At 43.3% G+C, this 14630-nt stretch overlaps 1 protein-coding gene across 7 annotated transcripts in view; it reads right to left on the bottom strand.

Annotated features, from left to right (window-relative positions):
- Positions 1 to 14630, bottom strand: part of METAP1D (methionyl aminopeptidase type 1D, mitochondrial) — a 451273-nt gene that overhangs the window by 83679 nt on the left and 352964 nt on the right. For 5 of the 7 annotated variants that reach the window (XM_063933468.1, XM_063933465.1, XM_063933463.1 and 2 more), the window contains exons 7-8: positions 5248 to 5345; positions 2963 to 3091 (exon numbers count right to left, since the gene is read on the bottom strand). In XM_063933468.1, coding sequence (XP_063789538.1) covers positions 2963 to 3091; positions 5248 to 5345 — 227 coding nt within the window. The remainder of the gene's footprint in view (positions 1 to 2962; positions 3092 to 5247; positions 5346 to 14630) is intronic. The other 2 variants (XM_063933469.1, XM_063933464.1) reach the window with 1 other exon arrangement.

The raw sequence follows: 14630 nt of genomic DNA on the forward strand, positions 1-14630 counted from the left end.
CCTGGGAGGATGTCAAATTGAAGAAAGAGAAAACATGTGAGGATATGTGTGGACTGTACAGTGGGGATCTAATTGGATAGGGAAGTTTATGAAGTTCCTGTCCTTTAACTTTAAACATGATGGTAAAGCATAATTTTTTAAATTGCAACGCCCACATGGCTTAAGCAGCATTACAACCATATCAGTATAGTGCTGCTAGCAATGCGCTTTTAACATAGGGCTCGATTCAGAGCTGCACGCAAACCCAATGGTTTGTGTACAACTCTCATGATGGGTAGACTGCACGTACTAAGCATATGCAGAACAGGTCCTATGAGACTGCTAATCTGCATTGGTTTGGGGGCATGCCAAAGCCAGGGTCTGCAGCATCTTTCGGCGGAGATTACCTCACCCCGGCAGAGGACTTCCGGTGGCAATTCTGAATAAGCTTAGGTTTACTCAGATGGCAGGTGGTTGACCGATGGTGATCTAATACTGCATTTTCAGACACAGCAGTGGATCACAGAAGACACATGTGGACATCTTATCACACAAGACACCTCCTGTGACTTTTACATATATTCTCACAGCTGCGGTGCAAAGGTGTTTCAACAGCAGAAGAGTCTGAAGAAGACATCAGATGAGTGGGTGACAGCCAGCATCTTTCTCTTTGCATCATGATAAATTACAAGCAACCGGAGCCTCACCACAGTGCCTCCACCTCATTCACTGACACGAGAAAGATGATGCCCAGAAGTTCCTGGAACTCACCAATAATATCATTCAGTTGGTGACTGGAGAGGAGGGGAAGTATTTAGAAGGACACAAGAGTCTGTTCAAAGAAGTGAAGTTGGGGTATCACCAGCCCTTCACATCACTAGATGTAACGATGATGAAAAGTCCATGATGCATCCATGATACATATAAACATTCTGATGTCACAATTGTACACATACAAGTCTCTATTCTTCTAATTTTTGGTACAAGTCCATTTATATGTGTACATTTAGATACAAAATCAGCTATTTAACTACACCTCGTCTACTCCTTATTATACATATACACACAAAGACCACACACATATATTCATATTAACCCAAGACAGTTGTGCAATAAGGGTATAGCTGCCACACATTAGAAAATAAGATGCACTGCACCTGCCTTTGGCTAAGTTCTCAACAAAGCATGAAGTTAGCCGGAATTTCCTCACCTTATGTGTAATTCTCATTTCTGCATTGTACTGTACATCTGTGTACTGCTCAACATCCACAAACCTCATCTTGTTCTTAGAACTTTTTCAATTCGTGCTGCCAACATAAATATCTAACAGACTTAGAACGTTGTCATTGATACAATGCTGCCATTGTTATGAAGGAAGATGGTAACTGGAAAAAGGTAGCATGAGTTGCACTGTCTTTGGGGAACTTAAAGAAAAAAGACATCTTAAAAAATTACAGGTAAAGCTTTTCCTGTCGTTTAGCACAGAACATATTGTCTCCATTCCAAGCAGGGATTCCATACATTCCAAACCTTGTGTGTCTTCTGACAGTGTTTCGTACAGGTGCATAATGGAAGGAGGAGAGGCTGGATGGAAACTTGTCACTTTGGCCTGAGAATGTAACATAAAAACACTCTGCACCGGCTTTTTTAAATATCTTTCTCCCACCAGCTGATATGGACAAGACCATTTAATTCTCTGCAATGTATCTATATAAGAAAAAGGTATCTTGGGCTCTCAATGCTCCAATGCTCACTCACTAATACTCCCAAGACATGTAAGATCCAAACTGTACAGACCAAAGGATGATGACACTGGGCCCCATTGCAACATTTTGGGTTTGGGGAGGCTGTATTGGGCCAGGTGCAAGTGCAGACACAAGCCAAGGTATCACTGCACATGCACCAGATTTGGACATGCTCGTAAGAGGATCCACTCTGCTCTTCTTTGAGAAAAGTGGGTCCTCAGAAGGGAGGAGCTGTCATCAGGTCGCCCTGGCCTCAATAACCCACGCAGTGGTGGTGCTGTTTTTGCCCAACTGCTGCATTCTACTATAAAGTGATTCTGCATCTAGCATTTTACAGTGAGATATCAAATGTCATCTTTTCACTGCTGTGACGTTGAAGTTCGAGAAGTATGGTCAGTGGAACCACTGTAGGAAACTAAAGGCCAGCAAGTAAAAATAATCAGACTGGGGGAGGTTGAGAAGGTTGGGTTAAAACAGGTCAAATGGGAAATTTTCAGCAAATCAATTAAGAGTTAAAATAAAAAAAAACCTGACAAAAAATAGTTATTAACAAAATAGTCCATAGTTTTCTTTAAAAGATCAGGAAAATCCATAATTTAACATAAAATATCAAATACTGTGTAATATCGAGCTGGTTAATATACATGCAATAACAGAATTGTTCAGGCTCAAGTAGATGTCACTTATGCCATCTTTCGATCATCTGTAGGAAGTGGTAATGTAAGGAGTGATGTGGGTCTCTAAACTGAGCAGGCAGAGTTTGAAACACAGCTTTACAAACTTGCTGAGTGTGGGAACTGGTGTATTCATGCACAGGACTGTGGGATCATAACATAGCCCTAAAAATATTTAGGGAGCTGCACTGTAATGTTAGCTCAACACTGAGCACCTTTTCCACCATGGTCCATATGTCATAATTAAAACTTGGTGCTTAGTGACCCTGTTAATAAATTCAAAAATAAATGCAAGTAAAGTGAGATGCCTCCTCCTTCTATATACTTTGTTGTACATGGCTTCTATGTTTTATGTGGGACATGACAACATCCTTTACACTGGGCAACCCAGCAGTGCTGGCAGGTTACTACAAAGAGGATCTTATCAGGGGACGTCCAAGAAAGGGAAGGACCCATGTGAGGTCTTTAGAAACCTTCATAAGCAGTCCACCGCACGTTCACCCTTGAGTACGGTACGAATATCGTTACATCTATTCAACCACCTTTCACATAATTGTGACATACCACACAATTTATTGATTGATTGATCGATCGATTCCTTCTTTCTCTCTTCTCCTCCCTTTGAGGGTTGTTGAATTGCAACACCATTTGCAGAACAGCAACTTCTAGGGAGGACACCCCAGTAGAATCGGACTGTGAACAAGATGGACTCATGAACAGTGACTTTTCTTTTATATTTTTATTTGGGATTTTTCCCTTTACGTATGCATGTTCATGTACATATTTTCACCATAAAGGTCTTTATTTCAAAATTTTAAATAGCCCCTGGAGTTTATCCTCACCCATTAGGTCGACTGCAGAGGTGGGTATTACACCGTTTTTTTCAGTACTGTGATTGGTTTGGCAGTTGAGTGACAATTCTTTGTAATTGCCCACTGCAGCCACCTAGGGGCTCAGCAGTTCTCCTTCTCCCCCTTTGTTGCTCATAAACCTCCACTGCATGATGGCACCCTACTCCTAGCTTTAGGACGCAGCACCCACCCATATTGGGTCATCTCTTCTTGGCCTGACCTATTCCACCCAGCGTAATCCTATGATGTGTGCCCAACATGGCTACCTCACCTGCTACCTTTCATGGGTGGAATATATAACCCGTAGAAGTTATTACCCAAAATGTCTGCATCTACCCTGCTTTATGCTTATTGTGCCCTCTAGGTTTTGTTGTTCTTTATCATTTCTGTATGATTTGCGGTAATTAGAATGCCTTGTACAATGTACCATGTTTTTTCTTTTTATTTATGTAAAGCGACTGAGTCCTGTGGAGAAAAGCGCTACATAAATAAAAATTATTATTATTATTATTATTAAACCTTGAACATTTTATATCTCAGTATGTTATCAAGACTTTCAGACCAGGTTTTTGTCACCCTGGATGGTTCACCATGGAGAGGAAATAATAAATCAATCTCTCAGAATGGTAAAAGTACAGCGCATTGGCGTGCTTGCCACTCTATCAATACAGCTTTGCAGCAGAGCTTATATTCCTAAAAGCTGGTCTAGTTTACCTGTGTGCCGTCTATGCAAGGCAGTTTCCATCTTCTCAACAAGACATGTATACTAGGTACCACAGGAGATCAAATGCACAGTACAGTATAAACGAGAGGGCTGAAAGGAACAACATGCACATTTGCATATTTGTAAAACTTACTAAAAACATTCTAAAAAACTGTCCCTCTACTTGTAAGCTGGCAAATCTTAACTTCGATTGCGGGTTTGGATGGAACTTGTGTGCATGTCCTCCTGCTTGGACAAAAATGTATAATGGCACATACAGTATGCAGAACTGCATGCACATTTACAGTATGCCATATGCTTGGTCATCTTCATGATTGCGCACGTACGACTGGCTATACTTATTGCACAAGACCCATCTGAAAACAAGTGTACTAGTGGCTGCGTCCAACTTTGCCTATCCCAACATGCCATCACTAAATCTTGCCGATGTGAGAACGCCCGGTAACTACTTTTCTGTCGTAAGTGTAGATGTGACTGACTTGCATACAAAATTGTATTTACTTGACCTGCATGCACTTGGTTCAGGAGCTTGTGTAAACAAGCAAGAAACACTCCACAAAAGGGATTAAGCAGCTTCAGGTGCGGGTTCAGTATAATTTACCGACAGACACAATACCGATGGTCAAAATCCCGACAGCTATTGACCGACAGTCAAAATACGGACATGGTCAAAATAACGACATTCATTATGCCAACATGTTCAAAATGCCGACATAGTCAAAATACCGACATGAGTTTTTCGGGGGGTTTTGTGTCAATGTGGACATAGGTCACACTATTATATTCCCCCTCCAGGTCCACTGGGATAACAAAGTACGAAAAGTCTGGTTTGGGGCAAAAATTTGACAAAAACGCAAGTCGGCATTTTGACATTTCATTTGTCAGTATTCTATGTCGGCATTTTGAAAAAGTTGGTATTTTGACCTTGTTGGTCAATAGCTGTCGGGATTATGACCGTCGGTATTGTGTCTGTTGGTAATCAACTGCTACCCTCAGGCGCCTAATGTTTTTTTCACAAGTGGAATTACTTTTTAAAATAAACTCAAGCAGAACATGGTAAATATTATTGGTTAACAGACTGTACCGGTCTTTATCTTTATATATTAGAAGACTCTGCCTTATACATCATGGCACTTCTGGAAATAGTTATGTGATGGTGCATATGTATAATGCGCTACACTAATCCTTTACACGTCTGCAAAAGGAAAGAATGGAAAGTCATCCTATAACCCAAAGCTGGCATGAAGTTCTAATACATGATTTACATTACTTACCATGATGCCAAATTTCTGGGTGCCCATGAAAAAACGTACCAATTCCATGGCCAACAAATTGAGGGCAGACTTGAAAATTGTTCTCAGCAGCTATACGGCTACACGATACAAAAGAAATAAAAAATAAATTAAATTAGTCAGAGGGTAATTATATTCTATACAAGTAAAATTGTATTACATTCAACCAAAATGCTCCCAGTTTTGTACATTAGCAGAAGAGCAGGAGGAAATATTGGAACAAATATGAACGTTACAGAACCTGCATCTCTGAGGGACAATCCTAATGAAAAGCCAAAGCAAAATTTCCATCCCACCAATTCCACAGATTATCACTAAAGTATTTAGACCATACTTACAAGTTGTTGTCTCACTAAACGCTTAAGTGATAATTCTACTGTCTGCTGCCTTTTTTATTCTGCATTTGCTTTTTAAATAACTAAGAACAAAATATTTTTGCATAGAAACTCATACATACTGTATATTTTAGTGAACATTTATAGAAGCAACAGACAATTAATTGCAGTATACATATTCAGCTTGACTTAAAGTTAAACCCTATTATTTATTTAATTTAGAGTGTATTTTAAGCCAGCAGCGAACCCACTGGATCAGTATTAGCAGTCATACAACTCTGGTCGGCAGGTGACTGTATACACTCATCACAGAAGTGCGCTGTAGCCGAGACAGAGGGGGTGGCGTAATGGGAGCGCCCTGTCAGCCGTATCATGGAGTACACCCCGCCTTTCTAAGACACAGACTGCTCACCTGGGGGATAGTGGCACATGACCCAGCAGAGGGTATGGTCCACTGTCTTGGTTCTTGCGCACGCCTATGATTGTCACCTGATGACTGCATTAATCCCTCCAACCTCTTATTTGGCTGCTTGTCCCCAAAACACTCAACTACTGATAGGTCCACTCATGTGGAAATGGACGATGTTGCTTGCTCTGGGCCTGATAGGAATGATCAGCCAGTCTTCTTTTTTTTTTGGTCTTCCTTGTACAGTATATGTCCCTGTATGTATGCTCTGTTACTGCGGAGCACGGTGGTACCTTACAAATCAATGGCAAAACTAATATAATATCAGAGGTAAACAGAACAGGGATTGCTGTAAAAAAATATCTTATCCAATGTCATCATTGTGACCGCAGTGACCCTGTTTTACAGACCACCACTGACAAAGCTTATATTTGAATGATTTTAGCATCAGCATATAATTGAGTTTGTATAGTGGTGACAGACCATTATTCAAGAGAACCCCTAAGGCCAGGGGACACAGGCGATTTTCTGTCTCTGTAATTAATCTCATGAGATTAATCGTTAAAGAAAACCCAATGCGACCTTACACGATTTGTACGATTAGTCTCAGACGTTTAGTCTCTCACAGCAATAAAAATAAATTCAATGAGCACTTCTTGTTCAGAGTCGCCTAAGATCTGCAGGATGAGCAATCAATTGCCTATTTAAACTCTATAGTGGAGATTAATTGGCAATAAGGTCAAGCAAGGTAACTAAACGGCAACACTGAGTATTTGACAGAGATCAAGAGACCGCTGGTCACAACACCTCCCCCTACATCCCACCCACTGGGCATGCCGACTAGCAGGGACTATTCCCACTCGTGGGTGTCCACGACACCGATACAGTGGAAATAGAACCTGTGGCAACCACAGGTCAAGAACGAGCCCGCAAGGAGCTGGTTGCGATCGCCACCCCCCCATACCCGCCGCCATTCCGCTGCTGGGATACCGGCACAGGTATGCTGACCGGCGGTCTCCTGACTGCTGGTCACGCATACCCAACCCACTTTTACATACAGTGGGAATGTACAGTGATTTCTACATATTGGGACGTTTTGTCATTGATAGCAGTATCGTTATCTCTGTACCTCATAAAGTTTTATTACATGTCTAGTTGTGTAAACCATTTCCTGATACATTTAAACCATACTTGCCTACACTCCTGGAACAGCCAGAAAAACGGGTGGTGCTCCTGGCCACCCGGAAGAGTGGGCAAGTCTCCCAGAGTCAGCACCGCCTAAAACAAGCTGCCCATTTACAGATATAAATGGGTGGTGCGGAGGGCAGATGACACGATTCTTACTGAATAATGTCATTTTAGCCGTACCCTGCTGCCCAATCTCAGGATTGTCTAGTCTGACCACAATGACGCGAACATGCAGCCACGCCCCCCAAACCATCTCTCCCTGAACTGACCCCACCGTTGTGCTGACCTGCCTGCTCCCCCCTGGAGATGGAGTTCAAGAAGTCGGCAAGTATGTTCTAAACCATATAACAAATGTTCTAAACCATATAACAAACTATGGGGTGATGTGATTAATGCTGCTAAACTCTTGATTGCCATTAATTGGAAGAAATCTAATGCACTTTTTATCCCTTTGCTAACAATAGAATTTGATACACCGCTTCCATGGAATATATTACTGCTCTCCTCCATGACAAAATCTCATAACTCCATGAAGCACGGACCCTTTGGCACTCTCATTTTCATAGAACCCTTGCAGGCTCGGTTTGACCCTTATCACTATAAGAACGGATTGTTACTATTTACACGCTCTAATAAACCTGGTTATATTTTTAGTGCCTTTATGATTCCGCTGCCTCGTGTGTCGTCCCCCCCCCCCCCGCCCCACATTTTTTTACCCCTCCCAGTACAGTTTTTTAGAATTTCATATTTATAGTTGCATTTACTAGATGTTGCTGATTAACACAGCTTGATTGAAGAAATATGTAATAAATGGGGTAGTTTGACATAATTTATTATCTTTCTTTGTGTATCGCATATTATAGTTTCAGAGACTCTTTGGAACCATACCACATATTGTAGCTGTACTGTTATATGTACTTTTGATTATATTTGATTCTGTACGTTTGATTTTAATTTTTACTTGTTTTTCATCTACCTTTATAAATAGATTTTAAAAAAACAACATTCTGAGGCAATTGCTGCTGGAACCGCTTTAGCTTCTTTTGCCATTGTTGCACCGGTGACTTTATGCTAATGCTGCTATCTGGCTTTCTCCTGGTGTAGAAGCATGCGTCTGACTGGTCAAGTCGTGAGACGCCCACTTTGGTGCATCTTTACACGCCTCCATCAGCCACACCAGCCCTATGCTAGGTGCAGAATATTTGAGTATGTCGCGACACTCCCATAAGGCGGACCATCTCCGTACGTCTGAATAGCCACCTCCCAGTCACTACCCAGAGGGCGTGGTGTAATAGATTGAGAATGTAATGGTCGACAGTCAATATGTCGACATCAATGGTCGACAGGTACCACAGGTCAACAGCTAAAAGGTTGACAGTGGTTAAGGTTGACCCATTTTTTGAGGGGGCAAATCTTGTATATTTCATGTTATATGACCAACATCAATACAAACGTGTACCCTTGCGGGCTCGTTTCGCTGGTCACATTTCGCTCACCACAGGTTACTATTCCCAACAGATGTCCTCGTGGATAGTAAATCAAGCAAAAGTTGAGAAAACATGCGAAAAACACGGAAAACATGTATCGACAATTTGTGTGTCAAACATTGTCATGTCGACCTTTTGAACCTGTCAAACTTTTGTACCTGTCAACCTAATGCATGTCAACCATATGGGGTCGACCAATTGACTGATGACCAATACATTGTCAATCGAGGTTAGGGGGGCATTGGGGTAAGGTAACTAAACTTACCTGGCCCGTGTCAGGATTCTAATCATTGGGATGCCACAGTCGATCATTGGGATGCTTCTGACCGCCGACATCCCGATTGCAGGCATTATCTACCCAACGCTTTTAAGATTGTACGCATAACAAAAACAATACTTTACTAATGCAATCATCCATTAGTATTCAATGCCATGTTTTGAAAGTCTATGCTTGGTCGCAGTGAAAGTAGGGATCAATGGAACAGTTGATACTTAAAATAGGACTTCTACCCGATATTGTATGCTGAAAACAAAGAAATACACTGCTGCTGTCTCTCGATAGATATGCTGTGAATACCTAACCTTCTTTATTAAAATTTAGATTTCTAGTGCAGAAAACCCCAAGAATAGCTATGCACAAAGGCAGCCATTTTCCATGCTGGCATAGTTCCACCTCCATGAACCCTATATAACGGTGATCTCAAACCACAGCTGTCTATCAATGACACGTAAAAGCTGCAAATTTGATGAGCTCTCTCAATTTATGACACTGGCATGTCTTAATTTAACAGAGTATCATTGGAATGGAAGGCATTCTCTGCACACACCTAACAAATCCAAGAAAGATTTTCAAGAGGTCCGTTAGGCTGTTAAACATTACAACCTTAGGTAATGATGCGGCACTAGCAGAGGTTAATGTCATGGTAAAAGCGTAAAGTTCAGCAGAAAATGTTATGCAAATCATTTGCAGATGTGCGGTTATCATAAATTTGCCTGATTCATTAAGATCTTTTAAAATTAATGGGGCAAATAATGTTATGCTTAATACGGCATATCTATAAATGGGACTAGGTATCATTTATGGTGAATTAAATGCAAGTTGGGGATGGATTTCAGATGACCACCACCTACAGGTGGGCATTTATTATCGCACAGTGATTTCTGAAACACAATACAAGTAGAGACAAATCATACAAATGTTCAATATATAAAAAAAAGGACCCATGCCCATGCACTTTGCCCTTGTGTCCCTATCAGCCCAGCTGCAGAACTAAACCTTATAGAACCGCTCATTACTGGTAAGAATGATCCAACAAGTTTTTTTTTTTCTTGTGCCTTTATAGGCTTTTTAGCCTTAATGTGTTGCAATCCCTCTGCCATGGAGTAACAATGTTGGTGTCACTATGTAATAATGCCCTTATAGCAAGCAGAATATATTTAGTCATTTACCTGAGGAGCACCCATTTATAGGATGTCATAGTATGTGACTGTCAGCTATGAGGCCTATTTAACTATATAGGCAGTTTTTTACTGCATAGAAAATATACGTTATGGTAAGAACTTACCGTTGATAACGTGATTTCTCTTATGTCCACAGGTATCTACAGGATAACATTGGGATATTGTCGAGCGACAGCGAAAATGGCACCAACACGGTCACGAGCTTTCTGGCCTCCCAGGAAGCATTGGGGCCTCCACTACAGTCCTGCCCACTGACTCAGTCAGATCAGTTCTTTCCACAGCGATTTTAGGCAGGAACATCAGGCAGAGACCTGTTTAGGCGATAAGAACACACACGCACACCCTTCCATACAAGAAGGAAGAGGTTTTAGTGATTGTCTAGATCCTCAAATCAGATGCATCAGGGTGGGATCCCTGTGGATACCTGTGGACATAAGAGAAATCACGTTATCAACGGTAAGTTCTTACCATAACGTATATATTTCTCTGGCTGGGTCCACAGGATTATCCACAGGATAACATTGGGATTCCCAAAGCCATTTTAGTGGTGGGGACGCTCCTGATTGCACAGGAGGACCTTTCGCCCGAAGTCTGCGTCATGAGAGGCAAAAGTATCCAAGGCATAATGTCTGATGAATGTGTTTATGGAAGACCATGTGGCTGCCCTACATATCTGTTCTGCTGAAGCACCATGTTGTGCTGCCCAAGAAGGACCTACCTTACGTGTAGAGTGTGCAGAGACATTAGCCGGAATAGGGAGATCTGCGTGAGAATAAGCTTCTGATATTACCATTGGGAGCCATCTCGCCAGCGTCTGTTTACTAGCAGGCCATCCTCTTCTATGGAATCCGTAGAGGATGAAGAGAGAATCTGTTTTCCTGATGGCACTAGTACGATCTAAGTAGATTCTTAAAGCCCGGACCACGTCCAGCGACGCTTCTCCCGCAGATAGTCCCGATATTTGAAAAGCTGGGACTACAATCTCTTCATTCGGGTGAAACTTTGACACCACCTTTGGAAGATAGCTAGATCTCGTTCTGAGAACTGCTCTGTCTGGAAAAAAACTTAGGAAAGGAGACTTACATGATAATGCTCCCAAATCTGACACTCTTCTGGCTGACACCATTGCCAGTAAAAAAAGAACTTTAAACTTTAACCGTTAACCACGGTTAACAGAGGACCCTGGAGAAATTTAAGAACTAAATTCAAATCCCAGTGAGCTGCAGGAGGAACAAATGGAGGTTGAATATGTACTACTCGTTGAAAAAACGTACGTACATCCTGTAAATCAGCATTCTTTTGCTGAAACCATACAGTTAACGCTGAGACTTGGACCCTCAAGGAAGCAACTTTCAACCCTTTATCCAATCCTGCCTGAAGGAAATCCAAAATCCTAGCTACTTTAAAAGATCTCGGATTGAAATTTTTTCCAGTACACCAGTGAATATAAGCTTGCCATATTCTATGATACACACGGGCCGAAGAAGGCTTTCTTGCTCTAAGCATAGTTTGGATTACTTGTTTCGAAAATCCTTTAGCCTCTAGGATAGAGGTTTCAACAGCCACGCCGTCAAAGATAGGCGATCCAGATGACTGTGACAACAAGGACCCTGCATTAGCAGATCTGGACGTTGAGGGAGCAGTATCGGTGCTTCCATGGACATTCTCAACAGATCTGTGTACCAATGCCTTCTTGGCCAAGCTGGAGCTATTAGAATGATTGCTCCTTTTGCCTGTTTTATCTTTCTCACTACTCTGGGTAACAGAGATATTGGAGGGAACAGATATGCCAGCTGAAACCTCCATTCTACTGACAGTGCGTCTACCAGGACCGCTCCTGGGTCCCTTGCTCTTGATCCGTACCTCGGAACTTTGTTGTTTAGACGAGACGCCATAAGGTCTATCTCCGGTAGACCCCATCTGTTCACCAGTGTCTGAAACACTTCTGGGTGTAGTGCCCATTCAGTTTCCTGAATGGTGTGCCGACTGAGAAAATCCGCTTCCCAATTTAGTACACCCGGGACCAATACTGCTGACAATGCCGGGAGATGGAGTTCTGCCCATTTTAGAATGGGAGATACTTCCTCCATCAGACTCTTGCTGTGAGTTCCTCCTTGATGATTGAGGTATGTTACTGCCGTCGCATTGTCTGAGCGGATCTGGACTGGTCTTCCTTGTAGATTGTCCTTTGTGTCACGATCCGGGTATCTGGACGCCATTTCTTACCCATCAGATGCCTCCTAAGGCTGGCTCAGCGCTCCAGGACCGGATCCCATCTGTTATCCTGATGTGCATATTCCCGCATCCTCTCCTGTCTCTCTGGACGCTGTCACAGTAACGCCTTATACATCTGGCATGGCGTCTCCCGCGGCCTCCGCCGCCGTTCCTGAGCTTCTGCATTCAGAGTGGCGATTGCGTCAGCCGCGGCCTCCGCTGTGTCCGCGTGGTTGGATGTGCACCTGTCAGCCTGGCGTCTCCTGTCTCCGGTGGCCGGCGCCGCCATTACTGTTTTCCAGACCACATGGATTACAAACCAAACTTCCCTCCAAGTGTCTGCATGGGCGCAGCCATCTTGGATTCTGTCATCTGATCATATTCACCAATCTGCTGTCTGTATTATTAATTTGCATAATTGCCTAGCCAATGCCTTCCTTGCTGCAGGTATAAATAGGTTGTGCCTGAGAAAGGAAGGCGTCAGTGCTTTGGTTGTCAAACCTAGTTCCAGTTTGTCTCTCTTCTGTGAATGTCTTCCAGGTTCCAGCTCCTGTCTCCAGACTTCTGCTATAGAGACCCGCACCAGCATTCCATCTGCGGTGTAGCCTGACTCTCCGATCCATACTGGACTCACCTGTTTCCAGCTACAACATCACCTGCTTCCAGCTCAGCTTCCAGCAGTGTACAGCTTCTCTTAAAGGGCCGGTGTCCTTTCTGCAGTTTACCACTCTCCACCGGTATTATTATTTCTCCGCTCTCAAATTCTACATTTCATCTACATTGCATCGCTCTCAAGCTTTATTTATTATTTAACTGGTTCCAGCCAGTATCCACTCCGTGCCAACACCTGTCTGGTTCTAACCAGTACCCACAGCAGCATTTTATCTACAGCAGTCCAGCTTTCCCTGGAACACCAGCTGGTACGATCCTGGGCTTTCCTCATTGCTACAGTTGAGCCTGGTAAGGACTTTCCAACTTGCAGATAATAAGAACTGTCTCATACCACCAGAGCTCTGTGGTCCCTGCCACCCTGTAGTACCCAGGAACTGTATTATTATTTCTCTGCTGATTTTTATGTTACTTTTTACTGCTACTGTGATGCATGGAGTTTGTCATAAATAAATATCATTGACTTTTACTCAAGTTGTCGTGGTCACGCCTTCGGGCGGTTTCTCTTCATGTTACTTACATGTCCAGGGGTCTGATACAACCTCCCAGGTTCCGGTACATCTCAGCCCCTACAACTGAGGCTGCCTTCCGTCAGCTCAGGCCCTCAGTTGTGACAGTAAGCACTGACCAAATGAATCCAGCCGGAGACCAGGATCAAGCGGCCAGGCCGATGCAAGAACTGGCAGCCCGACTTGAACATCAGGAGGCTGCACAGGGCCACATCATCCGCTGTCTCCAGGATCTCTCTACTCGGCTGGATGGGATTCAGACAACTCTCCGTGGATCAGGCGCATCTGGGGCGTCAACCACAGTGACTCCAACTATAACCCCACCCACCTTACCCGTTTCTGCTCCACGTCTTCATCTTCCAACGCCAGCAAAATTTGACGGATCTCCAAGATTCTGCAGGGGATTTCTCAACCAGTGTGAGATTCAGTTTGAGCTACAACCTGGCAATTTTCCCAGTGACCGTACAAAAATTGCCTACATCATCTCTCTTCTCAGTGGCTCAGCCCTTGACTGGGCATCACCGTTATGGGAGAGGTCCGACACCCTGCTATCTTCTTACACTGCATTCGTGTCAACATTCAGGCGCATCTTCGACGAGCCAGGCCGGGTAACTTCAGCTTCGTCTGAGATTCTCCGTTTACGCCAGGGATCACATACTGTAGGACAATATCTTATACAGTTCCAGATCCTGGCATCCGAACTGGCATGGAACGACGAGGCCCTGTATGCTGCATTCTGGCATGGTTTATCTGAGTGTATTAAAGACGAGTTAGCTACCAGAGACTTACCCTCCAAGTTAGATGAGCTAATCTCACTTTGTACAAAAGTTGACTTACGTTTCAGAGAGAGAGCAACTGAGCGTGGAAGATCATCTGCTCCAAAATCTTCTGCTCCTCCTCCTCGCCAACTGTCACCAACTAAAGATGAGCCCATGCAAATTGGCCGTTCCCGTTTAACTCCTGCTGAGCGCCGAAGACGTCTCTCCGAGTCTCTCTGTCTTTATTGTGCAGCTCCGTCTCACACCATTAATTCTTGTCCCAAACGTCCGGGACTCCAGACCCTAGCTCGCCAAGGAAAGGGCCGGCTAGGAGTAAT

Source organism: Pseudophryne corroboree, chromosome 7, assembly GCF_028390025.1.
Source record: "Pseudophryne corroboree isolate aPseCor3 chromosome 7, aPseCor3.hap2, whole genome shotgun sequence".
In the NCBI taxonomy this organism is placed as follows: domain Eukaryota; kingdom Metazoa; phylum Chordata; class Amphibia; order Anura; family Myobatrachidae; genus Pseudophryne; species Pseudophryne corroboree.